The 16061-nt window shown below is 37.7% G+C and overlaps 2 protein-coding genes across 2 annotated transcripts in view; one reads left to right on the forward strand and one right to left on the reverse strand.

Moving 5' to 3' along the window:
• The window catches only part of LOC125870224 (uncharacterized), a 1100495-nt gene that overhangs the window by 378755 nt on the left and 705679 nt on the right, over positions 1 to 16061 (reverse strand). The window lies entirely within an intron of this gene.
• LOC125869826 (uncharacterized) lies at positions 199 to 681 on the forward strand. The gene is made up of 2 exons (XM_049550251.1): positions 199 to 345; positions 430 to 681. Exons 1-2 carry the CDS (start codon positions 199 to 201, stop codon positions 679 to 681), a joined length of 399 nt encoding a protein of 132 aa, XP_049406208.1.

A 16061-nucleotide genomic window follows, 5' to 3' on the forward strand; every position in this document is an offset into this window, starting at 1 on the left:
AGTTAGTCTTCCGCTTGTAGTCAGCCATGATGAGGGTTCACTTTGGAACCAACAATGGTTCTCAAGTACCGGCCACGTCCAGGGTGTAGGATCGAGTCGTGACATTAATTGTTGGATTGCCCTGGTGGACACATCATGGGAGGTTGATACTGGTACGTCTGCCTCCTAACCCCTATCAGCCAGGTGATGCTCTTCAAGATGGGGCTTTTAGCCCATTCTGCTAATGTGTATTCCTCCCGGTTAGAGGCCGCAATTCATGGGATGATCAAGAGGGCCATTGCTGCTTCTTTGATGCCCCTCAGAGATGATATTTATAGCCACAAATTGGCCCTAGATGCCCTAACGGTAAGAGTGGTGGAGTGTGAGAAGGGATAGTAAGCCAGTGATGAGGTGACAGCCTTGAATGCCAACATTACCGCTTTGAGAAAGGATGTGGACAAGCTGAAGTCCACTACTATGTCGTTGATATTTGGCATAGTGGAGATCCCAGATGGTACGAGCACCGAAGTTCCAACTTATTCTTATGTGGCTCCAGCTACCACCGGAGACGAGGTTAGAGCTAATGAGGCTGCTGCAGAGTCCAAGGATGAGAATGATGAGGAGCAGCTTGGTGTTCGTGAGGAGGCTGTCTATGAGGACCTGACTGACCTGGAGGGTGCCATGTACGAGACAGCTAGATAGGCCTCTCTAAGAGATTTTTTATGGTGAGCTCCAGTGGAGCAAAGGATGATGTGATATCGGGAACTGATTCCCAGATAGATGGAGCGACAAATATGCAGACTTCACCCCAGACCTAGCCTGGAAGGATGACCTTTCGTCTCCCTCTCTGTTACTTTTTAAACCCTTTTTGTTGTAGTTGCATTTGAGGACAACTGCATATTTTTGTTGGGTGGGGTGAGGTATTTCCATACCGACCTCTTGTCACTGTTTTTTGAATATTGGTTATGTTTTGATGGTGTTTTTGTGAAAATTGAGCTTATTGTTTTTTTGTTTATATCTTGGTTGTTGAATTGTGTTGTGGTCCATTGTTTTAATATAAAATGGTTTTTGAGCAAAAGTTTAAAATTTTGCCACCTCTTGTGTGTGATTGTGGTTATTCTTGTGCAAATTTGAGTGTCGATTACGGTCAATACCGATGACTTGAATAGTGTTCTTAATTGAACGAAAGAAATGTGAGGCTACGATGAGGCAAACTAAATTACATAGGCAATATGTGAACTTTTAGCATCTCACTATGACTAGCCGGTTATCGAATGAGTCTCTTGTGATGAACATTACATACTAGCTAGAAAGTGTGGAGTCTTGTTTGATAATTTTACCAATGCCTTGTGTGGTGAGGTTGGTTTGAACATTGTGCTTGATGACACCTAGAATTTGCCCCGTTTGTCCGATTGATTGAGTGAAGCGAGTAATTGAAATGATCTTAGACAAGAATTTTGAAGAGTGATCCAATTTGACAATATACCTCTTCATTGCCAACCTTGTGAGATGTGTGAACGTTGCTTGACACCTTTTGAGCCTATCCGTTTCTTCGAAGAAACTTTAACAACTTTGACCTCTTTATCCCATCACCCATAACCTTAATGAAGTATTGGTATTTTTGAATAGTCAACTGAAGCCAAAAGCCTAAGTTGGGGGTGTGCTGAAAAAGAGGGAAAGTCAAGAAGTGTAAAGATTCCCCCTTTGATGGATTGTTTTGAAAAGGATGGAACCCTTCCATAAAAAAGATAAAGAAAGAAGAGAATTAGAAGAAAAAAAGAAAAAAACTAAAAAAGAGAAAAAGTTGTGAAATAAAGTAAGGGAAAAGAATGAAGAATAATGGGGTATCCGGTGATTCAGGTTGAATGAATAATGGGGTGGAGTTTGAACATGCTTGAATGTGAAGGAGAAGGAGAAAGAGTGATTTTCGGGCCATACTTCATGAAGGTAGAAGCCACTATGCCTAAATGACCATACCTTTACGGTCAGCCCCGTTACAAGCCTCAAAAAGACCTTGGTGATCTTTAATGAGCTGAAACAAATGTTGATTGGAAAATAAGGGCAAACCTATGGGTGGAGTCATGCAAGTGTTAATCTTTGTGAATGTGAGAGTTGTTTGTGATTCTGGGACTCCAAGTTTTTGGAAAATTTTGTGAGAATATGGAATCAACTTTGTTGTGAGGGCATTTGAGTACCTTTGTTGAGCTTGAACTTGCATTTGAAGCAATCATTGTGAGCTTGAGTACACTTGATAATGGTGAGTCACAATTTGAATCTTTGAGTGCACAATTGATCATTGTATGTGTAGTTTGAGCCTTGTGTGTGAATTCATGTTGAGTTTTGACCAGCACTGTTTATAGATATCCTTGTTGAACCGATTGATCTTAAGTTTTATTTGAGGACAAGCAAAAGTTTAAGTTGGGTGTATTGATGATTCCGAGATTTGGACTCATTTAGGGCTTTGTTTTGATAGTTTTAAGTGTCCTCAAATGCCAATTTATGCTATAAACTGATGTTAAAATATTAATTTTCAGGTATGTGAGCTAATGAGCAAGGCAAGGACACTATCTGGCAAAAAGGAGAAAACAAGTTGAAGAAGTGAAGAAAAGCGATCCTGGTGATCGCCAAGATCACTCGGCGAACCGCCGAGTGGCTCTTCTAGCACGCCTAAAGTTCCAGCATGCCAACTCTAGAAAAAAAACCAAGTTGGCGACAGACATGACCAGTCGACGAATCGCCGATCCACTCCGCAATAACTAGTTGGATCACCCAAAGTTATAGAACCTGAGAGGTTGATGACCAATGCAAAATTGCGATGGAAGGGAGTAAAGGGCGGATCGCCGAATTACTCGGTGAGGCCCGATTTATTCGGCCAACTAGATTTTTAGGCTAAATTTTGGGCAACTATAAATTGGAATTTTCAATGAAATTTGAGAAGTTCTCTCCAAGTTAATGCAGTTCCCATTCTAGAGTTAGAGTCTTCTCTTAGTTTTTTAGTTCTTATTGTAGACTTTGAGTATTTCTAAGCCTAATTTTGAGGATTTGCAAGTGGGTTTCTTAATTTCTTGAATTTGGACCATTGTAAAGGCTTGGGAACCTTTACCTAGATCATGACAAATGTATTTGGTAATCGTTTCTCTATTTTTATGATGTGTACCTAAAACGCCAATTCTTGGGGTGTGATCATATGATTATGGGCTGAACTAGCTTATGGGTAAAGTTAATTTCTTATTTAAATGCTTAATGAAAGTGGGTTTAATTGATAGTTGTGTTTTAAACTAAGAATTGTAGTTTCAAATGCAATCGGAACTTAGAATTCTGGGCTTGCTTGAAAAGATGTTTTAGAATTAAAGTTGAATTGTTGATTGTAGTTATTGGGTTGATATGGGTTTAGCTCGAGAGAGTAAATCCTAACCTAAATTCTACCTATCTAGCTTGAGAGAGTAGACGAATTAAGGTGTGGGCTGTTCTTATTTGCTAAGCTTGTTGATGTCTGAAAGAAATCACTTGAAATCACATGATCCCGAAAAATATCTCACTTATAGTCTAGCCTACCCACTGATATTTAGCTATTTTTTAGAAGTTTTAATTACCCATATAGTGAAATTTTCCTATAATCGATAACATCCCAATAATTCCTCTCTATATTGTTATTTCCTCCGTGTTTGTTTGTGTGGTAGCTGATAATTGACAACCCAAACCCCCCATCTGACAATTGTTGTCATCCCCTTAGACTTGTTTACATGTCTTTTCGATAAATTATGTTCCTATAACCGAATAGACCACTTTATAATTTTATAACTGAAATTTAGACACGTGCCACTCCTTATGGATTCGACCCCAACTCTTCGTTGGGTTTTATACTAGTTAACAATTATTTATAGGACTAAGTCATCTACGGCCCCTTAAAGTTGTCCACATAATTCACTTAGACACTTAAACTGAGCCTTGTACCTATTGAACACCTCTACCCCTTTAAATTTGAACCATTTGAACATTTTTTTGACAATAAACTATAAGTATAATGTGTGTGAAATACACTTGCGATGACATGGCAAGTTGACGAATTAAATAATGACATCTGGTATTATTAGTCCAAAAAATTATTTTAAAATGTATTATAAAGTAAATGAAAAAGGAAATTATTTTTAAGTTAAAAATAAACATTTTAAAAAGAAATCCTCTAACTTACCCACCCCTTATACCAACAGAGCCCAAAAGTCCTCTCCCTCTACGATGCCCCACCCCCAACACGGCAACCCACCCGTAAATATGTTAGTATTATAGAACTTTCTTGGTTCATCTGCAAGAGAAAATTCAACGTAAAATAAGTTGGGGAGGAGTTGATGATAAAGTTCTCCAATTCATTAGTTCTTGTCGATCTCTTTACGCTAAATAGGAAATATTTTTTTTAACTTTCTTTTTCGTTCAATTTTTTGTACGAAAAGATTAATTTCATCGGAAAATTAACCAACTCCTATGACATTGTCGAAAAAATTGAGTTATGTCGGATTTTTGATTTCTATAGTTGATTAGTCAAACAAAATCACACAAATCTACATTAATTTAACCCCAAAACAGTATATTAACAACAAAAAAATATATTCAAACTTCAAGCCCTCTACATATTAACATGATAAAAATGACGATTATGATGGCTGCCATGGCTGTGGCAATGACGATGCTGCCAATCCTACTATGAATGTCAATGGAGAAAAGCAAAACAGATGGAAGTAGAAGAACTAAAATATCAGAGGAAAATATAGGAAGAAGAAGGATGTATGATGGCGGCGTGAACTGGTGTGGTGGAGGAAGTGATGGCAAAGAGGTGAGGAAGAAGGAAGAACATTTATTTTAAAAAAAAAAGCAAAACTAAATACATTTCACGCGCCTATTTGAGGTGAATCACAAACAATGTGCCATGTAGGCAAAAAATGTTCAAATGGTTTAAATTCAGGAGGGTAGAGGTGTTCATTAGGTACGAGTCTTAATTGAGGTGTCTAAATGAATTATGCGGACAACTTTAAGGGGCCGTGGATGACTTAGGCCTTGTTTATACCTAGAATTGGATGAGGTGTACTTGAGACGTTAATCATCTACTAGAATATCTAGACCACCATGATAGTGAGTACATGAAATGTGAGGGGGCTGAATCAGCCCTATAAATAGAAAGAGGTGTTAATCTTTCTGAGGAAAAATAAAATTAGTTTTTTTTAATGTTTAAAAACAAGAATAAGGAAAGGAAAGGTATGACAATCTTGTTGAAATTTGATAAGGAATGTAATCATTTTTGCAACTATCCACATGGTGCAAATGGAAGAATTTGGTTGTTATGGAAGAAACATGTTACTGTAAAGGTGCTACATGTGCATGAACAATTTGTCCATTGTAAGGTGGAAGACTTAGCTTAGTTTCTCAGCTCAAATCACTTTGGTTTATGCAAAAAATGAACTATGTCAGAGAATAGAAGTATGGAATGAAATGCAACATATTGGTGCAAGTGTGCAGGGAATCTGGTTTATTAGTGGTGATTTTAACAATGTCCTTAATGCAGAAGGAAGAATTGGACAACTAGTCACAGGAGCAAAAGTTCAGGGGTTTAAGGATATGATTGATAATCTACATCTCACTCCACTTAGATCAAAAGGGTGCTTCTACACATGGTGCAATAAGCAACAGGGGAACGATAGTGTATATAGAAAATTGATTGGGTTTTTGGTAACCTTAAATGGCTGCAACAGTATGGACATGTTGAAGATGAATATATGCAACCAAGAGTATCAGATCACTCTCTTGATGTGGTTCATTGTAGGCAACAGACTAATATGCATCCTAAGCCATTTAGATTGTATGGAACTGTCATGGAACACCCCAAATTCAAGGGGATAGTACAACAAGTATGGCAAAGGCAAAGAGGAGGAAAGGCAATGGAGAATCTATGGAGAAGCTAAACAGTTAAAGGGGTAATTTTAGGGCATAAATGCATACATGGCTTTTTATGCAAAACAACTAAACCAGGCAAGACAACTACTAGAGAGAGTGCAAGGACAAATCTCTTTGCAATTGTTTGATCAATCTGTATTTGTCAAGGAGAAGGCATTGCTAGCAGAAATCCAGAGGTGGAGTCTAATAGAGGAGAAATTATTGAGACAAAAGAGCTTGTTGGATAGATAGTGAGATGCTAACACAAAGTACTTTCATGCACAAATGAAAATAAAAAATGCCCATAATACTATTTCCTCTATTTACACTAAAAATGGGATTAAGTTAACTGAGCCAAAGAAGGTGGAAAGAGAATTTGTAGCCTTTTTCACTTCTCTAATGGGTGACAGTACTATAGAGATGCCTTGCCCAAACTCTATGGTGATCAAGAAAGGGCGTTGCCTTAATAGGGACCAGCAAATATTATTGATACAAATGGATACTAAAGAGGAGATAGATCAAGCAATAAAAAGTTTGCCACAGGAAAAAAAGTCCTGGTGTTAATGGATACCGTATTGAATTCTTTACTAATAACTGGGATATGGTTGAAGACGGAGTGTATGCTGCTGTGCAACAATTCTTTTCGGAAGGGAAGATGATGTATGCCTGGAACTGTACTGCATTTACACTTATCCCTAAGGTACCATCACCTACTATGGTGAAGTATTTTAGACCTATAGCTTGTTGTACATCTATATATAAGTTAGTTTCCAAAATACTAACCAATAGGATGAAGAGGGTATTGAATGGGTTGATTGGAAGCTCATAGTCTGCATTTATTGAAGGAAGGAACATATCAGATAACATATTACTGAGTCATTAGCTTTTCAAGGGATACACTAGGAAATGGATCTCTCTAAGGTGTGTGTTGAAGGTGGATATCGGGAAATCTTATGACACACTTGAATGGCAATTTTTGAGAATTATGCTAACTGAGTTGGGGTTCCCTTCCAAATTCATTAACTGGTTAATGGAATGTGTGACTAGTGTGACCTACTCAATGTTGCTGTTTGGAGGACTAACAAAACCTTTTCAAGCTAGAAGGGGTTAAGGCAAGGGGATCCCATGTCCCCTTACCTATTTGTTATTTCCATGGAATACCTTCACAGGGAAATGATGCCATTAGCTATGAACAAGCAGTTCCACTTCCACCCAAGATTCAAAAGATTTGGTCTGATCAATATGTATTTTGCTGACAATATGTTAATGTTCTACATGTCTGACATGAGTTCAATTTCATTATTGCATGAAGCTTTTGAAATTTTTTCTTGTTCTTCTGGATTGAAGGCTAATCTTGAGAAGAGCTCTATATACAGGAAGGTACTAAACAAAAGCATCAGATTAGATATAATACAAAAGCTAGGGTATGTGGAACGAAGGCTTCCTTTCAAATACCTGAGGGTCCCTTTGTCCACAAAGAAGCTGACTATACCACAATGTATACCATTAGTAGAGAAGTTTACTGCTAAAATTCAATGTTGGTCTGCAAAATTGTTATCATATTTTGGGAGGTTACAACTTATAAAATCAGTCCATTTTGGAATGCAAAGATATTGGGAACAAATTTTTGTTTTGCCAAATAAAGTGGTTAAAATGTTAAAGTCAATATGTAGAACATATCTCTTGACAGGTCAAGGTGCAATATCAAAGAAGTCACTAGTAGCTTGGGACATAATTTGTCAACTAGAATCAACAGGAGGCTTAAACGTCATTGATCTCAAGCTATAGAACAAAGCTGCCATTCTGAAACACTTGTGGGCCAATTCTATGAAGAAAGACATTATGTGGATTAGATGGGTGCACTATAAATCTATCAAGAAGAACAACTTAGAGCTGATGATTAGTCCCAATAATGAAACATGGGTTGTTAAGAAGAGCATTGACAGCCGACAAAGTCTTAAGACACAACATTTCTTCCAAGGTTCTATCCACCAAACCTTGGCAAGAATGGTGCAGGGTGAAAAGTTCAAGATACAGAAAGCTTATGTAGCTATGTAGCTCGAGATTCCTAAAGTTTCATGGTAGAGCATCACTCTCCATAAAGCCATACATCCAAGATTCAAATTCACTATATGGCTTGCAGTACAACAGAGATTGGCAACAGTGAAGAGACTCCAAAAGATTGGAATTCAAGTACCAATGATATTCATTTATTGTGATCAAGAGGTGGAATCTTTTGAACATTTGTTCTTCTGGTGTGTTTACAGTAATCAAATCTTGACAAGAATTCTGAACTGGATGGGAATCTACAGAAGCATTGTTCCATGGAAATAAGAAATAAAAGGGTTGAGTCGGATTGCAAAGAAGAAAACTTCTCAAGCTGAAGTAATATGATGCACCTTTGCAATGGTTATTTACAACCTATGGAAAGACAGGAATACTCTGAGGTTCAAGAGGGGACAAGTAGAAGTTTCACATACCTATAAATGCATTGCTATGCACCTGCACATTCAAGGAAGGAACAAGGCATCTTGGCAGACAATGTTGAGCTTATTGAATCACTTCCCTTAGGAGTTATCCTAATGTTTTTCTTTCTTTGTTAGTAGTCAACTAGTTAGATTAGTATACTGATAAGTCTATGAAGTGGTAGATGGTCAGCTTCTACCCGACAGTGTAATGTGACACTTTTTGGTTAATGAAAGCAATATGTTAATCAAAAAACTGATTATAGACACTAATTTTTACTACCATGTTAAAATTCACCATGTTATTTGTTGTAAACACATTCTAACTAAGGATTCTTGAATTCTCCACGAGCAATGAGCAAACTTTTTACCTTTCAACTCGACTCTTTAGTCTTAAAAACACTAATTTTAAAATGAGTCAACTGTCGATGCATGTTCATTGGTATAACCCTGGATGATAAAATCATCCTTGGATTAATGTCATAGTTCCTACATAGTGGAGATCATAGGATTAGCCCATGGAATTTATCTCTCTTTTTTACAGGATGTGTCTGTAACACCTCGGTCATAGAAAAAGCTAATTTTAGAAAGAACTAAATTGGAAAGAGCTAATTTGAGATTTGTGCAAGTTAGTCTTCAATTGTGAGTTTTAGGCTAACTTCAAACGACCATAACTTTCAGCACAAAATGATTTAGGTGGCCCATGAGATATCAAAGGAAAGGTGTTTGAGTCCTCTTTCAAACGTCTCTGAGTTTGCTAAATTCTAAGTTTGGATGAGGGAGATATGCATGTTCGAGTTTATCCTTTCTAGTTAAGGAAATTCATTCGAATTAAGGAGGGTTACTTTGGTCTTTTCCTTACCCCACTAAGTCAACACATTTTTCACAAAAATTATGGGTGAAAGATGATTAAAATCTGTTTACACTAAAGTCTAAAAACGTTTGGAAGGTTAGGGCAAAGTTCAAGAGGAGGAAAGGGAGAGAAGTTTCAAGCATTCAACATTTCTTGCGATCTTTGAAGATTTTCACCAAGAATTTGATTCTTTCGTTGTATGTAAGCTTTCATAGTGATGGTTAGTTCACCCTCACGCCAATCATGAGTTTCTCTATCAAATTCATCCATGAAATCCGTGTACTGAGGTTCTTGATGAGTTTTCTTGAAGTTTTGTCTTCATTCGTTATTAATGAGGTTTGATGAGTTCTTGAAACCAGGGTTTTGAGTTTGAGGGTTGTTCTTGAGGATATTCAGGTATATTTTTGGTTACTTATGTTGGGTTTACGATTCTAAGAGAGTTTGGAGCCGAATTAGGGCCAAAAATTTAGAAGAAAAATTTGTCGAAACTATCTGGAAAAGGGCTGGGGAACCGCGCCCCCAATGTGCCAGCACTGCGCCAGAAATGACCCCCAGTAATGGGAGGCCTCGCGTGACGTGCGACCCCTGTGCCAAAAGCGTAAGGCCACTTTTCTTCTTCGTTCTCATTTCGTACTTGTTCCTTTGAGTCGAGCTTTCATTCTCTTCTTAATCCTAACTATTTAAACCTTAATTAATGATCGAGATATCCTATATATAATGAATCATAACTATTAAATTCACATTCCAAATTTAAGATAGAGTTAAGAGTAAAGTTCGAGGGAGTCATTTGAGTCGTTTTGAGAAGTCTTTTACAAATTTTTAAAACTTGTTATAGACTTGAGTACTTGAGCATGAGGATGAGGAGAGTTAAGTTCATGTTTTTCAAATGAATATAAGAGAACTAAGTATTCCCAAGAGTAAATGTTTTACATTTAAAATGAGTGGAAACTTTGATTTCCAAATGAGTTCACGAGGAGTTTTTGAGCACTATCTCTTTTAAGAGAACCTTTTGAGTAATAATCTCAAAATTTGAGGATGAGAAAATATTTTTAAACATATGATCATGAGTTATGTTATGGGTAGTAGTATTGAGCACCAATATGGGGACGAGTTCAGACAACTCAAATTCCTCATAAACCATGTAAGGCAACATGGGTAAAGGGTCATACTTTTTAGACGATTCCTTATTGTTTTTAAGCATAGCTTAGTGGATCCAGTTAGTTGAGGATGTATTATACTACGACAAGGTATATGACAGTTCTAGCAGCGTGGGCGAGACACTGTACCATCACATAGCTCATAGTGATGGTTGTCGGTTAGAGAATCTCCCAAATAAGCGTAAAAGAGTTATTATTATATTTTCAAATACATTGAATTATTATCTGGAGTTTTAAAAGCTTTCTTTATACTATATCTTTATTTCTGCTTTTATATTGAACTGAGTTGAGTATTTCCGAGTTTGAGTATCTTTGAGTATCTTGAGTTGAGTTGAGATGAGGTAAGTATGTTCTTTCTTTTTATCAGTTCAAGCTTATGTATGTGCTTTAGAGTTCCCCTTGCATGCTCGTACATTCGATGTACTGATGCCATTTGGCCTTCATCTTTAATGATGTAGATACAGGTACTTAGTGTCATCAACAGGTGCTCCATTGATACCACTTGCAGTTCCAGAATTTCTTTGGTGAGCCTCCTGACTTCCCTCATAGTAATTAGAGGTTTCATAGACAATAGTGTTTTGAGAAGTCTTCTCCATTTTCAATTGTTAATGTTCAAGACTTGAGTTGCCTCTTTTTGCCAATTTACTGTTTTTCCTAAATATTCTGAGTTATGTATTTTGAGACTTTTGAGTTAAATCTTTACTTCTGAGTTCCTATGTTATTGAGTAATTCTTCCACTAAGTAATGGGCCAGACCAAGGGTTCACTTCGGAATCAACAATGGTTCTTGAGTCCCAGCCACGTCCAGGGTGTAGGCTCGGGGTGTGACAATCTTGGTATTAGAACATAGAGCTTAAGAGTCCTAGGGTGTCTATGAAGCCATATTAATAGAGTCTTGGTTATCGGTGTGAAGCGTGCCATATCTATAATTAGTAGGCTACGATATTTAGGAACTATCTCATTTCTTTCATACTCTTCTTGTGCGATAGAGTTCAAATCTATAAAAATTTCCTTCTAATTCGTGCTTGCACGTTGATGCTACAACACTAACCTACGGTACGAGTGTCTACGATCATTGATAATATAGTAACCCAACCAAGGGTTGGGGTCATGTCCCAAGGGAGTGGTTTTGAGAATTAATAGAAAAATAAAATTTAGTTGTAATTAGTCGTAGCTAAAGACATTAACGAATAAAAACATAGTAAATTAAAGGGGTGACACAAATGTGTCAACTATAAAATGGTGTTTGTTACAAGTGTAATAAAAACAACAAAATTAAAAGGGGAGAACAAGTATGGGGAGAAGTTCTTGGGGTGTGACCGCAATATAAATTGATATAAATCGTTGAGTACATGCTTTCGATAGAAAATTTGCAAGCTAATAGTGACTAAGCTAAGCTTTAGATGGAAATAATGTCCCTCTGGGGCAACTTACCCCGTTTCAAATGGGTTCCTCTCGAACACCCATCTGACGCATGAAGTCCAGCCTATGCCTTACCCCCCTCACTCTCTCGAGCTGAGTGTTAGGATATGGGACTAGGGCTCACCCTTTAGGGCAGAACGTCATGTCGACCCACTCCTTAGGCCATCAGTCTAGCGGTCTTGGTTTCGTGACCTGTCTCTCAAGCAAGCCGAAAATACGTGGGTGGTTTTGAATTTGCAACTACAAACCCATTAAATTAAACCAAAACCACTAGGTGAAATCACCATTAAAATACATCTAACCTATCAGCCTACAAGACCCAACAATAATATCAATAAATATTTGCTAAATCACACCCCAAGAATGGGGGTTTTAGCTAGACATGAACAAGAGATAGAAATTTATACCTAAATGAGTTTACATTCAAATGGGTATGAAGATTTAAGTCTTGTTACAGGCCAAGAATGAACAATCCAAGAGACCCAACTCCAAATCTTGAAGATGAAAACCCTCTTCTCCTTCAAGTCTCCAAAACCCTCTCAAGCTTAGAGCAAAAATATCAAAAAAGTACTATTCTATTGTGAAAATTATAATAGTGGTCCGACTCTCTCAAAATTAATAAAAAGTTTAGTATATATAGACTTCAGAAAATACTGTTGGCGGATCGCTCGGCGAGGTTAGTCAGAATCGCCGAATAACTCGGCTATTCGCCCTTTGGTGTAGTTCGTCGCCGTCTTGCACTAGCCTTCAACATCATCGTGCTCTGTATCATTGGGCGACATAGTACTGCTTCGTGGAACTATTCGGCGAAACGCCGATTGCTCCTTTCATCACCTTTTTTATCCTGTTCCTTCGGTGCTTCGCGTACTGGAACAAAAGGCGGAGTGCGTCCCTTCGGCGAATTGCCAAGCATTCTTGGCGACGCTCAGGCTTTAGCTTCTTCATTCTTTTCAGCCTTTTTGTTCCTTTTTCTACCTAAGTATCCATGCTTCCACTAAAACGTCAAATACTTGAAACTTATGTGTTTTCATCAGATATTTAGAATAAATAAGCATTTGAGGACACTATTTCTATTAAAATAAAGCCCTAAATGAGTCCAATTTGATGACTCATCAACACCCCTAACTTAAACTTTTGCTTGTACTAAAGTAAAACTCAAATTCAACAGTTCTAATAGTATGTCTCAAGTAGTGCTACAAAAGACTAAATCATGAACATACACAACGAAACTCAAATTACTCATGCAAAGATCAACTGTGTACTCAAAGATTCAAGTTGTGACACACCATTACCAAAAATTCTCATGCTCGCAGTACTTGCTACTTGTGCAAGTTCAAGATCAACAACAAGTATCTAAATGCCCTCACATAAAGAATGATTCCTTATTCACACAAAAAGGTTAATCAATTAAAGATCAGGAATAAGATGCAATGCTCACACTTTAAAAGAGGAACACAATGCATGTTTTCACCCATAGGCGTGCCCTTATTTTCCAATTGATCTTCGGTTCGGCTCACTCAAGATCAAAAAGGTTTTTCTAAGGCTTGTAATGGGGCTGAGTGTAAAGGTATGGTCATTTAGGCTCAGTGACTTTTCATCCTCGTGAGACGTGGTGTTCTCAAGGCATTCCCTTCTTTTTCTTTATCAATTCATTTTCTAGTGCTTCTAAGTCATGTTTTTATTCACCTCCATGGATTTCTTGGAAGCCCAATTTCTTTTGTACTTCATTCCAATTTTTTTTTAAAGGGGGTTCCATTATTATGCAACACCATGGGTTAAGGGAGACTTTTCTTGCACTTCTTTACTTCTCCTTTTCTTTTTCACCACACCCCTAACTTAGGCTTTTGGCCTAAGTTGGCTATTCACTAAACTACAAATGAAGAGGATTATAGGTAGTGGATCAAGTAAGGTCTAGGGTGCATCAAGGTTCTTCCAAAGAAAGTTAAGGCTCAAAGGGTGTTCAAGAGAGTTTCACACGCTCACGGGTAGGTCACAAAAGAGGTATATGTCAAATTTGGTTCACACTCTTCAAAAGTTGCCTAAGATCATTTCAAGAGCACACCTTACTAAATCAATCAGACTAAATGGCAGATTCTAGGTTTATTCATGCAAGGTTCAAAGTAAGCTCATCACACAAGACATCGACACTTAAGTCAAACAAGACCACACACTTTCGCTAGTGTGCAACGGTCATTATAAGAGAATCAATTCGATAAATGGCTAATCACAACGAGATACAAAGAGTTCACATATTGTCTATGCAACTTCATTTGGCCTCATCGTAGTCATACATTCATGTTTGTTTGATTGTAGGCACTATTTAAGTCATCGGTATTGATAAAAATTGAGACTCAAATTTTTGCAAAAGAACAGCCACATTCATCAACACACGAGAGGTCGCAAAAATGTGTGAAAAATTTAAAAATTTTCGAAAGGGTCAAAATTATTTTGAACTTTAAAATAAAGGAAGCCATAAGCTCAAACAATCGCACAAAAAGCATTATTAACACAATTTAAAAATGGAACAACCCAAATATAATCACAAAACACGAAAATCAAATAGCACACAAAAGGTAGGCCTCACCCCACCACAAATAAAAGCAATTTGTCCTGAAATGCAAATGAAATTAACCAAGATTTTAAAGATAACAAAGGACCAAAAGGGAGGTAAAGAGGGGATCCTTGCTAATAGGTCGCTTCATCTGTCTGGGCATCAGTACCCGGAGTGACCACCAGAAGGACCAGCTCTACTGTCACGACCCAAGCCTAGGGCCTAGACGTGACCGGCGAATGGGGAACCCGAAGGAACCCCAAACAAGCCTCATAGCATATCATTACACATCCTTGGTCCCGGAAGCAATTAAAATAACCATAAGCGATAAGCATAATCAAGGGGGAAATCGGGACTAAGGGAGCAAGAAAAAAAAAAAGAAATGATACATAAATACCATAGATGAGTCAAGCTCAAGCATAATACACAACTTGTCCAACACCACCTCTAAACATGGGTACTTAGCGGGGGCCAAGACAAACTACTGGGCTCACCCTCATAGTCAAAACATAACTAAAAAGAAAAAGTCTTATACATAGCAAAAGATCATGAGCAACGTCCCCGGAATGGAGGACTCACCAATAACCTTGCCAATAACCTTGATAGGAAATCGTATTAGCCACGCGGAGGAGGAGGGTCAAGCGGTGCTCCGGTCCCTACATGGTGACATCATGTAGGCATAGAGTATGCGTTAGTACGTTTGAATATACTAAGCATATGGGATGCAATGCAATGCTACAATAGATGGACATCATAGGAAAAATGCATAATCATACCCGATAGATAGCACATAAATGAAATGATGTATATAATGACGCTTATATAAAAATCATATTTAGTGGGACGTAGTACATGTGTGGTGAGTGACCATCAATATAGTATTTCCAAGGCCTATCACCCCCTTGGAGAGGCGAAAGAGGTACAAACCCCTCAATGTGGTTACCCGGGCCTACCACCCCCCGAGTTAGGGACCAAGGTACAAACCCCTCGATATGGTTATACGGGCCTACTACCCCCCGTACTAGGCAACCAAGGTACCAACCCCTTGATACGGTTATACGGGCCTACTACCCCCCGTACTAGGGTTGGTCGACTCACAACACTTTTATAGAGAAAATCATATACATGTGTCCATTTCATCATCATTTCAATAATTATATAACCATTCGATTCATAGGACGTACATTGGACCTCCCATTTCCTAAGGATTCTATAAATGAACATTTTATCAAACACATGATGGGCTATTGTTCATGTAAATGAAATCATGTACTTCAAGAGTACTAAGTCCAACCAATTCTGAAATACATATAAATCAGCCCACCAACAACATACATATATATATCAACCTTCATAATTTGATCATGGAAGCATGAAAACCATAAACATCACATAATAATTCCATTTCATGATAATATGCAAAAATAGACCATAACAGGATGTGTAGTAGTAATTTCATAATTCAAGAGTTCATAAATGATCATAAGGACCCATAAACTTGAAGTAAAATAGAGGATAAATGGTTGGACTTGTGGAAAGGAAGGTTTCCACAATCAACCCACATACCTCAACTTTGGAGAATCCTTGATGAAGATTGGAATGGAGAATTGAAGCTTGAGATTGAGTCTTGAATCCGGAATTAGAGCTTGAGATGTTTGAATTTGGTTGAAGATCTTGGTAAAATTTTGAAGAGGGATTAGAGAGTGTTTTTGA

This window comes from Solanum stenotomum, chromosome 7 (genome assembly GCF_019186545.1).
Source record: "Solanum stenotomum isolate F172 chromosome 7, ASM1918654v1, whole genome shotgun sequence".
Taxonomy (NCBI): Eukaryota; Viridiplantae; Streptophyta; class Magnoliopsida; order Solanales; family Solanaceae; genus Solanum; species Solanum stenotomum.

Bases quoted from the DNA above. Each gene is read 5' to 3' on its own strand.
- LOC125869826 (XM_049550251.1), top strand. From the start codon at position 199: ATGGGGCTTTTAGCCCATTCTGCTAATGTGTATTCCTCCCGGTTAGAG. The intron at 346-429 runs GTAAGAGTGGTG...GCTTTGAGAAAG, and splicing joins TGGCCCTAGATGCCCTAACG to GATGTGGACAAGCTGAAGTC.